Below are 12,774 nucleotides of genomic sequence, written 5' to 3' on the forward strand. Positions count from 1 at the left end.
GCAAATTGTATGTTTAAGAAGTAATCCCGGGAGATCTAATGAGCATTTGGAGAAGAGAGGCATGGGAGAACAGATGTGCACTTGGGGCACATGAGGGGGGCATCCTTCTAGGGCTCCCCAAGAGAACACACCTCAGAACTGCCTCTTTCAGAATTGATGAAGGCAAGGGGAGCCACCCAACAAGGACAGGTCCTCTGCCAGCTGTAACTCACTCCTGGGGGTGTTAATGCTCACATTTCCATCTTACCCCATGTGCCAGCTGAGCTCAATACTGTAACAAGTTGACCACCTGGGGCAGCGAGGTGTAGGGGTTGCAGGTGAGAAATGGTCTGCATGCTTGGCTGCTGTGCACCGATCCTGCCGGTGGGTTGTGGGGAATGAATGGTGTGTCACTGATTGAAAGGCTGCAGCAAACAGGTGGGTGGATGGGGTCCTGTTACAGGAAAGAGTGGGAAGAATCCACGAACGTCTGAACTAAGGAGAGGGGATGAGATCAGGGTGCAGTGGAAGGGTTGGCCGTGATCAGGACCCTGGACAACTCTCAGGTTTCCTTTCTGATTGATCCAGGATGGCCATGCAAGGGGCAAATGTCACCCCTGTCTCTGAGTTCCTGCTCCTGGGGCTCTCAGAGAACCCCGAGCAACAGCAGCTGCTGTTCATACTCTTCCTGACTATGTACCTGGTCACGGGACTGGGGAACCTGCTCATCATCCTGGCTATCGCCACTGACCCCCGACTCCACACCCCCATGTACTTCTTCCTGGCTAACTTGGCCTTTGTGGACATCTGCTTCACCTCCACCACCATCCCCAAGATGCTGGCCAACCACGTGTCAGGGCACAAAGGGATCGCTTATGCAGGCTGCCTGACCCAGATGTTCTTCTTCATCTGGTTTGCTGGCATCGATAGCTTCCTGCTGACCGCCATGGCCTATGACCGCTATGTGGCCATCTGTCACCCTCTCCACTATGCCAGGTCTGTAACACCACAGCTCTGTGGCCTCCTGGTGGCTGCATCCTGGACTGCAGCCTTCGGCAATGCTCTGACCCACACAGTGTTACTGACTCGCCTCTCATTCTGCACCCACAACAGGGTGCCCCATTTCTTCTGTGACCTCAGTCCTCTGCTGAAGCTGGCCTGCTCTGACACCTTTCTCAATAATGTGATGGTGTACACCGTGGGTGCCTTACCCATTATGACTCCTTTTGTGGGCATCTTGGTCTCCTACACACGCATCTTTGCCACGGTGTTGAGGATCCCCTCCACGAGAGGCAAGCAGAAGGCTTTCTCCACCTGTGGCTCTCATCTGTCTGTGGTGTCCCTGTTCTACGGGACACTCATTGGGGTTTATTTCAGCCCCACGTCCTCCCACACGGCCCAGAAGGACACAGCCGCTGCGGTGATGTACACTGTGGTCACTCCCATGCTGAACCCCTTCATCTACAGTCTACGCAACAGTGACATGAAGGGGGCCTTGGGGGCCCTCATCAATAGGAAGCCAGTTTTTCTTCAGTGACCATAGCACTGGGATGTTTGACGACCCAAATCCAGTGCCCATCTGTACGAAATTTTCTTGCATGGTCCCAAAGTTAGATGTTTCCTTCATATCATTCTCCGTGGTTCTCTGTGTATTACTTCATTCTTCCAACAACAACTTCTTGAACATTTGTTATCTGTAGACACTGTTTTAGGGGCTGAAGGTCCAAGAGGGAACAAACAAAATCCCTGCCCTTGTAGCACTCCCACTGCAGCCTGGAGACCACATCACAGTTAAAGGAAGTGCTTGGGAAACTAGAGAGACCGGGATACAGGCCCCACCTTGGTTAACATTCAGGTTTACCTGCTCTAATACAAAGTTGCAAATACAGAGGCTCAGAACTGGTAAGATTTTGCAAGCTGAACTCTTTGTTTCTGTAACAACACGGTTTTTTCAAAAACTTAACGTAGACATATGGTCTACTTGTTTCTAGTATGTTCCATTGTGAGGCACCAGATCTAATGTGCATTTCTAGCCAGAGTTCTTGTGTTTATTGATTTTGCAATATTTGCTTCCTTGAACCACCTACATTTTGGTCACTCTCAGTTAATGGTCATCTGAAACAATAGCCTTGGGTAGGAAACAAGGTCCTTATTTATACTCTTTTGAAGGACAGGAAGCTCTTCTAACCTTCTGATGTTTCTGACTTTGAAAAGTGGCCAGTTCTGGTCTGGGATCATCTCTTTCTTGTGATTCCTTGCTGCAAAGTAGCGAGAAGCAGCCAACTCACAGTGATGTCATAGCTCTTTCCATTCAGTTCTAGACACACAGGCTCAGTGAACGAACAATCCACCTTCCAGGTTATCACCAGTCAAGGTATTGTCAGATGTTGGTCTTTGCCATAAGGAGGGTCTCCAGCTTTCTAGCCTGTGACATTTGTGTCTTTACCACCGGACCACTCAGCTCATACAACTAAGTTTTCAATGTTGTGATGTCAGCATCTCACTTCTGCTCCATTTTCTGTTTAAGTCTGATGACTAGCTTATGTATTATATTAGATTCCTGGGGATTCTGTTAAAAAAAATAATACCATAAAGGAGGTGACTTACACAGGAGTTTGTTGTCTCATGGTTCTGAAGATCAGAAGTGGAAAACCAAGGTATTGGCAGGTGGGTTCCTTCTGAGGCTGTGTGTGAGGAAGAATCCGTCTGAACCTCTGTCCTAGCTGGTGGGAGCTGGTGCTCTTCTGGCCATCTTTGGGGTCCCTTAACTTGCAGATCATGCTTCATCTCTATGTGGCCTCCTCCTTGTGCAAATGTCCCCTTTCTATTTTTCATTCATTTTTTAAAAAGAATTATAATTAACATAGTATTATATTAGTTTCAGGTGTAAAATATAGCGATTCAACAAAATGTCCCCTTTTTAGAAGGAGCCCACCCAATTCCAGTATGACATCATCATAACTGTTACATCTGCAACAATCCCATTTCCAAATAAGCTCAAATTCAGAAATACTAGGGATTAGGACTTAAGATAGGAATTTGGGGAGGGAATATAATTCAACCCAAAACATTTGCTTAAAAAAGAAAAAGGACTCAAAAGGAATATGACTTGAATAAGGTAAAAGTTCATTTTTCTCGCATGTGACAGTCAGTGTTCTAGGTCAGTGGGTGACTCTGCTTTAAATCATTCAGAGATCCAAGTTCCCCATGTCTTATTTCTGGCCCATTTCCCAGAAATTGTTATTACTATATTACTACAAAAAAACAAACACTCAGAGAGCACAGGGAGGCAAGCACCTGCTCTCAAAGTACCAGGTAGATCTCCCATCTTGTCACAGGCTACAGCTAGCTGCAAGAGAGGCCAGGAAACGTGGTGCAGCTGGCTCACTGTGCTGCTCGCTGTGCCTCTTACTACAGAAGTGGGAGAGGGTAGACTTTTGCGGAGAGCTAGCAGTCCACCTTCCGTCCCTCTGGCCGCCAATTCCATGAAAGCATGCTTCTGCCAGAGATTCCACCTAACACCCCTGCCTGAAGACAGCCAGAAGTCCCAGCTCCTTGACGCAGTCAGCTCCGTTCAGAGTCTCTGGCTGATATACGGCCACCTTCATCATGGTGGGATGTTTCCCCGTGACCCAAGAATTTGCAAAGTAAAGGTGCATTTACCTGGCTCCTCCCTTGCCCACTGTGCAAAGGAAGACCAACTGCAGATTAACGATCCAACCTCCTGGGGTAGGATTTATGTAAGAATGCCCTGCTTGTGAAGTGCAAACTCCTTGGCTCACTGGGGGAGATCCCGTTGTCTGTTGTTCCCTGTGGTCTCTGGTTTTGCCACCTGCCGCCTTGTCCATGCACCCTCTGTGGCCACATGTAAAGTGAACATAGAAGGAGACGCCCTTCTTAGGCACTCTGCAGTTGTCATAGATTGGTTCCTCTGTTGCAAATTAGTGCAAATGGCTACTGTTTTGAGGCTCAGACAGACATAGACTGGGCTCTCGATTTCAAAGGAATTCTGCAGAACATTTGGGAGGCTATTTGCTTTGAGTCAGGAGCCACAGCCCAAGTTCTTTCCCAGGGAGAATTTTTGCATTCCTTGATTTACTCAGGTCTCTTGAGCATATTAACGGCTGATACTTGAGGTCATCTGAAACAGAGGTCTTGGGTGGAATGGTGCGCTCGTCTCAGCCTACCGACAGGGCTGCTCTGGCTGGCCAGGCCTGAGGCCCTCACCTATTTGTGGGAGTCCCCCCAGATATTTCCTGACCAAGTCAGTATTGTGATGGGACCAGACATCCTGGTGCTTCTTAGGACTGCAGGACGCACCTCGGCAACAACCATCAGGGAACTTTGAAAAAAAATAAGATTTATTGCTGATATTCCTAGAAGGTTCACAGCCCAAGTCTGTGGCTGGAGGGAGACGGAGCACAGACCTCAGGCTCTGCAGCTATGAGGGTCCATGGGTGAGGTATGCAGGGTTTCAGGGGATCACTCTGTATTGGCTCCTTGAAAGCATGCAACTCTTGATCTTGGGGTTGTGAGTTCGAGACCCCTGCTGGGTGCAGAGATTACCAAAAAAAGCAAACTTAAAAAATTTTTTTTAAATGAAGCATCAGAGCAGGAATTCGGGAGTAGGAAGGGAAACATGGGGTCAGTCAAGAGGTCTGTTGCCTAGATTATCTGAGCTTTTGAAAAGGGGAACTTCATGGCAAGGGCAGACTAATTCCTTATCTGGTTGTTCTGCTAGGAGCCCCGTCATGCAATGGCAATACGTTTAGTCAAGATGGATGAATTCCTTGGCCATGAAAAAGAAGGAAATCCTGTCATTTGCCACAACATGGAAAGCCAGTAGGCATTATGCTAAGCGAAATAAGTCAGGCAGAGAAATACAAACGCTGTTTGATCCCACTTGTAGGGGGAATCTAAAACAAAACAAGTAAAAAAGGAAAAAAAATCCTAGATTCAGAGGACTGGTGGATGGTTGCCAGGGGCTCAGGATGAGTGATAAGGAACGTGGGTGAAGGGGGTCAGAAGGTACAAACTTCCGGCTAAAAAATAAATAAATCATTGGGTGTAGTGTCCAGCTTGGTGGCCACACTTAACTGTATTGTATATTTGAACGCTACTGAGAGACTAGATCTTAAAAATTCTCTTCACCAGCAAAAGGAGAGTATACCTCTCTGTGCTGGTAGATATTAACTAGATAGATAGATATTAACTAGGCTCACTGTGGTCTTTCACAACATATACAGATGTTGAATCATTATACGGTACCCACGAAACTAAAAGCAAGCAAGCAAGCAAACACGACCAGCTGAGTTAGGACAAGCATCAGCAAGCTTCTGTCAGTCTACAGGCCAAATCTGGCCCACCACCTGTTTTGGTAAATAAAGTTGGATTGAAATACATTTTTTTAAAGAAATGGACATCTTTCGAAATGGATGCTTCAGTGGTTAAAAGCTTAGGGTCAGCCACTTTCCCTACAAAAGACAATGCCCTCCCTACCTCTTCCCCAGCCCCTTGGGGACCCTCAGCTGTGGACCTTTCTATCTCTGTAGGGCAACACTGTTCCCCCTGAGTCCACATTTTCTTGTAAACTTTGCACCAATTGGCAAGGAGCCACCAACTCACAATGATTTTTTTGCTCCTTCTAATCACTTTATCGAGGGATGTGGGCTGCTTAACCACTTGAACCATCTTCCAAGTTCTCAACAGTTAAGTTTCACCTTGGCTTTGACCTAAAGAGGATACCCAGCTTTCTAGCCTGAAATACTCACCATCTCAGCCACTGAGATAACGCCCTCTACTGTCACGGTAGCTCCCTACTTCTTCAACAAATTAGTATACTTCAAGTTTGCACTAAAATGAGGCCAAAGAAGTTATCGAGATGTGTATGTGTGTGTGTGTGTGTTTTTAAAGATTTTACTTATTTATGAAAGAGAGAAATAGTGAGAGAAGGAACATGACCCCAGGGGAGTGGGAGAGGGAGAAGCAGGCTTTCCGCTGAGTAGGGGCATGTTAAGGGGCTGGGTCCCAGGACCCTGGGATCATGACCTAGAGTGGAAAGGCAGACGTTTAATGACTGACCAGCCAGGAGTCCCTAAGGCTTTGTTTTGTTTTTTAATAAAAACAATCCTATAGCTAACAACATAAGAGTAATCAAAACAATATGGAGAAATGTCTTGGATTGTATTCCCAACAGAGGACACCTTAAAAAAAAAAAAAAACTGTATTGTCTTCTCAACAATTCCTCACTTCATTGGTTATTCCTTTTTTTTTTTTTTAAGGTTTTACTTATTTGTCATCTCTACACCCAATGTGGGGCTCGAACTCATGACCCCAAGATCGAGAATCACATGCTCTTTTGACTGAGCCAGCCAGGTGCCTCTGATCATTTCTTTTGGAGAGAACCATGCCATCTCCTTTTAGCATGATCCGATCCAGTTGTCCTCTTGACTTTGCTTTAGAAAGAATCTCTTTGTACCGTCTAATACGAGGTCCCTATACCCATCAAAACTGATGATACAGCCCTCTGCATATTCACTGGCTTATAAAGGCATTCCTGAATCTAAGATCTCTTTCACAAATACCTGAAAATGATGGGCTGCACTATCACCTTCTGCATTTTTTGGCTCACATGGACCATACTAACCTACCTGAAACTCTTTAAATGATAGACTTACTTTAAAAATTGAAGCAAATGGTAGTATCTATGGTACACAGACATGGCCTTAGCAGACTGTTGATGGCTCCTTCCCTGTATTCAACCCACCAGTAGTTCACCTGCAGATGGTTCCCATTACATGCCTACAGTTTCCAACATGGAATGTTCATGGCCCGCATGGGACAGACCAGAAGCATCAGGACATTAATGCCTAGAGGGGAACCATCAACCAGTGATGGTCAGCAGTTGGTAGGCAATTGCCCCTCGCTTCTTGACCTTCCCCTAGATGACTCTAAACCGTCTGTGGAGTGGGAAGTCAGAAGTTGCTGAGAAGACCCCAAGAGGAACCAACACCCAGTTGCCTGTAGCAGCAGCCTACTCACGAATGAACTTTCCCTCCTTGTCTCCTTTCCTCATTCTCTCACCAGACTTCTAGGACCATCTCCCACAAATCCTTATTTGGGGGGTCTACTTTTGGGGAATTCAAAAGTAAAACATGCACAAAAATGGTAGAGGTGATGTAGGAATGACTGAAGTTTGTAAACCCTGAGATAGTGCATCTAAAACACTCGGTGTCTGGCACAAAGTAAGAACTGAAGAGATGTTGTTGTTGTTGTTACTTTCAAATTGTAGTAAAATGTACAAAACATGAAATTTACCATCTTCACCATGTTTTAGTGTTCAGTTCAGTGACATTAAGCACATTTACATGGTTTACATTTACATCACCACCAGCCATCACCAGAACTTGTTCATTTTGCAAAACTGAGACTCTGTCCCTGATAAATGCTGACACCCCCCCATTCCCTCCCCCGGCTGCTGACACCCGCCATCCTACTTCCTGTCTGTATGAATCCAGCTCTTCTAGGGAGACCTCCTATAAGTGGGGTCAAACAGTATTTATGCTTTCGTGACTGGCTTCTTTCACTCTGCATGACGTTTTCAAGATTCATCCATGTAGTAGTGTGCGAATTCTCTTCCTTTTGAAGATTGAATAAGCTATTGTATAGCTATGCCATGCTTGTTTATCCATTCAACTGTCAATGGATACTCAGGTTGCTTCCAGCTGTTGGTTATTGCGAACGGTGTTGCTATGAACATGGGTCCACAAAGCTATTGTTACTTTTTATCATTAATCCATTTGTTCAAAGTCTCAGGAATTCTGATAAGCCAATGTCCAAACTAAGGTTATTTCAGGAATCATTTCCATATAATGTAGGAGTATAGAAGGATTCCTCCAAAAACAAAACAAAACAAAACAACCCAAAAACCCCAGACTTCCTAAGTCAAAGAAGGCAGCTTTGTTGGATGCCCAAGATGTTGGTCCTTCCTAGAAGGAGCGGTTCTCAACAAGAAGGACAATTTAGACTGCCCCCCCCCCCAGGGGACATTTGGCAATGTATGGGAACACTTTTGAATTGTCATGACTGGGGCTGGGGTGCTAATGACATCAAATAGGTAGAGGCCAGGGATGTGATTCTACATCCACTGTACAGACAGTCCTGTGGCATGAAGAATGATCTGGCCCCAGATGTCAACAAGGCCGAGGATGAGAAATAAGCCTTAAAAAGACGGCATGCTTTTTAACTCATTCTCACCTCACTCTGCACCAGCTCAGAAAGGCAGCAGCAGAGGTGAGACCTCAACAGGGTATTCCAGCATTCCATAAGAGACACCTTGGCGACAAGCGGCATCAGAGAGAGCAACGAGGTATCAAGAACTATGAAGGGTCTGAGATTTCACCCTACTTACTAGCTGACAATTTAACCTACCATCACTATGGATGCCGGCAGAAGACACGAGACTCCAGGGCCAGAGACAAAAGACTTTATTACTTGTGGTGCCAGCAGCATAAACTTCCTGTTTGTGCCAGTTCCTCCTAAGTCCCACAGAGACCATACAGGTGGACGCAGATAGGCAATGGAGGCAAACCGTGTTTGTACTACGGCCGAGGAATTCCAAGCTGAGAAGTAGATTACGAACAAACCTGTTCTACCCTTATCTCAGAGGGAGGCATTATCTTTATTATATGGACAGCAAATAAGCCTGCCCTCTGCTCTGCAGGAAGAAACTCTGTCTCCCACAGCTGTTTGCTATACAAACATCCTTGAAAAGATAGCCAGAATAAAACACTCCCCACGCCACTGCTTGTGAGTTGTATAGAAATGCCAAAGTCGCAGAAAGTTGTCTCTGAATAGCAGTAGCATTGAGACCCAATAGGGGGTGGCCATCGTTTGTAAGGATAATTTGGGTTGGAGGTCAAGCACGGAAGGCTGCTCAGGATACAGTGCAGTGGTTCAATGAATACACTCTAAAGCCAGACAGTTCTGGGTTCTGTTACTTTTTAGCTGGGTGACCTTGAGCAAGTATTTGACCTCCCTGTGCTCCAATTTCTCCTCTATTTAATGGAAATGGTAATAGCCCCTATCTCATAGGGTTATGTGAAAATTAATATATGAGCTTATATATGCAAGGCACTTAGAAGAGTGTGAGCAGATTGAGAGCCATGTCGGTGTTAACTATAATTATTATTAATTAGCATGACAATGCCACAGAGCTTGTGGTCATGCCTGTTTTTCGGCATTTGTGGGCAAGCTCTCTAACCCACACAGTTCTCTGTCTCAGAGATTTCTGGGAGGACACAGGGCTCTTTGGTCCCTCCTCCCCCTACTGACTTAGTAAACAGGGCAGCAGGGCTGGAGTGGTAGTGGTTTCAGGACTCAGGGAATCAGACAGACTTGGGTTCAAATCCTGGCTTTGCCATGTGCCCGCTGTGTGACCGTGGTGAGCAGCTTCCTTGTGGGGGGTCTCCAAGGTCACTATACAAGGATCTGGGTAAAGGATCAATGACTCTCTCCTCACACAAATACTACACACACACACACACACCCTGCATGTGACCCACCCAGCATACACTCTGGGTCATCCTTAGCCAGTGCCACTTTGATTATCACAGTTGTCATGTTATTATTCAACAAGCAAGATTCCATAGAGTGCAAGATGAGATCTTTGCTCTTTTCAACCAATACTAGGTTCATTCTGGCCCCTGCAGTTTCTCCGCATGCCTCAACCTCCAGAAGACAAATCAGGGGCCCCCTGATACTCTCCTCTGTCACCTGACCCTTGCTGGCTCATCTCCCACCTACCACGCTCCTCACCTGTCTCCTCACCATCAAGGCACATTCACCCCCCTCTCAGACCCTCTCACCTGTGGACTTTATATATGCAACACCTGTTTCTACTCCCTCACCTCTCAGTCCTCCTTCGGACCTCACTTCAATTGCCACCTCCTCCGGGAAGGCTTTCCTGACTTCCACTTTCCAATCAGGAAATCCCTGTATTGTATACTCCATTAACATTTTATCGGAAATGCTCACTGCCTACCCAGGGGCCCTTGGCTCCCACTGCTCCTCTGGCATGAAGGGCTTCCTTCTTCTTAAACCTACATGGGGGTGGGGTGGGAAGGGTGCCCCTGGCAAGGGCACCCACTCCCCGACACAATCAGCCTTCAACCAAGGAGGACGGGGACTGGTGGATAAATACCCCAGCTTCCCTGCCCCTCAGTCCCTACAACTATGAGGAGTGTGTCCTCCGCTGTACCCCCAGAGGTGCTGGGCGGGACTATGCCCCAGTTGTGCAAAGAGGTGACCGGCTTCAGTATGGCAGCCTTCCTTTACTGACCTCTTTTCCTTCTCTGTCTCACTTTCCCACCCTCTACCCATGTCTCCTTGGGTTGCCTCCCAATTAAATTACTTGCCTTTGAATTCTTGCCTCAGCATCTCCTTCTGGGGGAGCCCAACCTAAGACAGCAGTCCGCCCTATTATTATAATGAATGCCGTAACTGTTCGCAGCTATTGGTCATTTTACTCCCTGGGCTGAGTCAGGTCCATCATCATGTCTTCCTAAGCCCATATGGTGCCTGGCATGTAGTAGATGCTCAATAAATGACCCCAAGTCTCATGGGTGTGAGGTGGCCACAATGGCAGCGGTCACTACGCTCACCACCATCCTCTGATCCCACTGTCGGGAGGGGAGTTCACTCCTTCTGAGCTATAAATGGCAGCTTCCACCCCCCTCATGCCCCACAGCCTGGACAGCTGGGCCAGGGACTCCAGGAGCCCTGGATGACCCTTTTAGCCCTGGCCAGCCCTCCTTGGGTGTCTCTGGGGGCAGACACACAGAGAGGGCATCGTTTGTAAGGATAATTTGGCTCCCGAGGCTACAGGGCAGGGAGCACAGCTGGGCTCTAACACCATTTCTAGCCTCTTTCTCCCCTTCCCAGCATCAGATTCCACCTCTGGGAGCTCCTTGAGCAAGAGGACATTCCAGAGACAAGGGTCTACCCTACAAGGCCACCGAGCTAGCTGACAGCTCCTGAGGGAGGGATCCTTTTCCTGACCTGGTGGTGTCAGGCCTGGAATTAGCCACAACACCTGCGGTAAGGCTGGTTCGAGGGACTCCCAGGAGGCAGGGGGAGGGGAGGATGTGGGGAGGGAGATGACCTCTGATGACCCCGTCTGAGACAGTCAGAGGATGGGAGAAGAAGGGCAGAAAGACATGGCAGGGTGTCTTAGGACGTCTCTCCAGCTCTGTCTAGGGGCAGCTGGGTGAGGTTCCAGTTCTGCCATTCACAAGCTGGGTGACCCGGGTGAGTGACTCTGGGCCTCAGCTTCCTCCTCTATAAATGGGAATAAACCCGTTCTTCTAGGTCTTAAGGTTCAGGGAGGCTGAAATGAGATGCTCTGAGTGGAGTGCTCAGGATGGCACTGGGCACAGCACTTCATTATCTGTCCCCAGTCTTTCAGTCATCACGGACACTCTTCAAGATGCAAGCATGACGGTCTGCTTGTATCCTAGGAGGAAACCGGATCTGCACAGCCAGGACGTGGGGAGGGGTGGGATAAGGGAGAGAGATGGAGACAGAGTTGGGGAGGGATCTGGGCCAAGCTCCCTGGATTCCTGAATGTGGGGACAAGCCAATGTTGTTGGAGAATGAGAAAAGTTCCAGAATGTTCTCCTTGCTACTGTTTGGGCCCCCATGCTGATGGGGGAGGGACAGGAATTCTCAATGTGACAAAGAAAAGGAAGCTGGTTTGGGGGGCAGAAAGAAGCAGGGACTCTTTATCTGGGCCAGACACCCATGCTCCCCAGTGGTGCTGGCCACCGACCCATCCCTCTTTATCCCAGTCCTTCTGTGGTCTTGGGCAGGAAACATGGAAGCCTTACTCCTACTTCATCCCACATAGAAGCTTTGATGTTGGGGCTAAGGGTCCAGCTGTCTAGGAGTCCAGGAGGGCTTTCTGGAGGAGGAGCCTTCTGATCTGAACTTTAAAAGATGACTAGTTTCCTAGCTGGAGAAGAGCGAGGGGCGTTGGGGGGGGGGTGTGTGTGAATGTGTGCGAGAGAGCGTGTGAATGTATAGGGGCAATTGTTCACTTTAATTAACAAGGGTTCTCTGATCTTCTGGAGGCCAGGTACTCAGGGGCCACAGACATGACTGATGCACAGGCCTGCCCCAAAGCAGCTCATAGTTCTAACCCGATAACCAAATAACGGTAATGGTAGGACATGCCATGTTCTGAGCATGGGCCGCGGGGGCTCAGCACGGGAAAGCTCTCTGTGTTCATCACACAAAAGAATGAGCGACTACACCTTTCTGAAGGCAGATTGCTGGAGGACAGAGGGGCAGCGTAATGGGGCAGCTGGGGGGTACCCTACCTGCAAAGGCCTGGAGGTGGGGAAAGCACAGCCCAGCCTGGGAAACACCGCTGGGGAGAGTTGAGGAGGGAGCAACGGACAGGAGTCTGAGTGACAAGCTGAGCTAAGGCTACCTCCTGTTCTAGTGGTGTTGGGGAGCCACAGAGAGGCACGGAGCGGGGACGGGAGGGCGTGCCATCTCAGGATGGCATCAGGGCCTGGTCTGGGCCTGTCTTGGGCTCCAAGGATTTCCAAGAGGTGATCCAGGTCAATCTCACCCTGGTGGTGCCTGCCTGCAGGGGCAGGGAAGAGGACAGAGAGACAGACAGGAGGACACAGATAGAAAGAAGGACAGGGGGAACCTGAAAGGATAGACAGAGAGACAGACAGACAGACAAAGAGATACAGAGAGAGTCCAAGAGAACAAGACCAAAAGAGA

At 48.1% G+C, this 12,774-nt stretch overlaps 1 protein-coding gene across 1 annotated transcript; it reads left to right on the top strand.

The window, feature by feature from the left end:
• Positions 1-568: 568 nt before the first annotated feature.
• On the top strand, positions 569-1,516 carry LOC132009742 (olfactory receptor 1361-like). Its single transcript, XM_059387773.1, has one exon. The coding sequence runs from the start codon at positions 569-571 to the stop codon at positions 1,514-1,516; it is 948 nt and encodes a 315-aa protein (XP_059243756.1).
• The last annotated feature ends 11,258 nt before the right edge of the window (positions 1,517-12,774 follow it).

The sequence above is a fragment of the Mustela nigripes genome, chromosome 2 (assembly GCF_022355385.1).
Source record: "Mustela nigripes isolate SB6536 chromosome 2, MUSNIG.SB6536, whole genome shotgun sequence".
NCBI lineage: Eukaryota > Metazoa > Chordata > Mammalia > Carnivora > Mustelidae > Mustela > Mustela nigripes.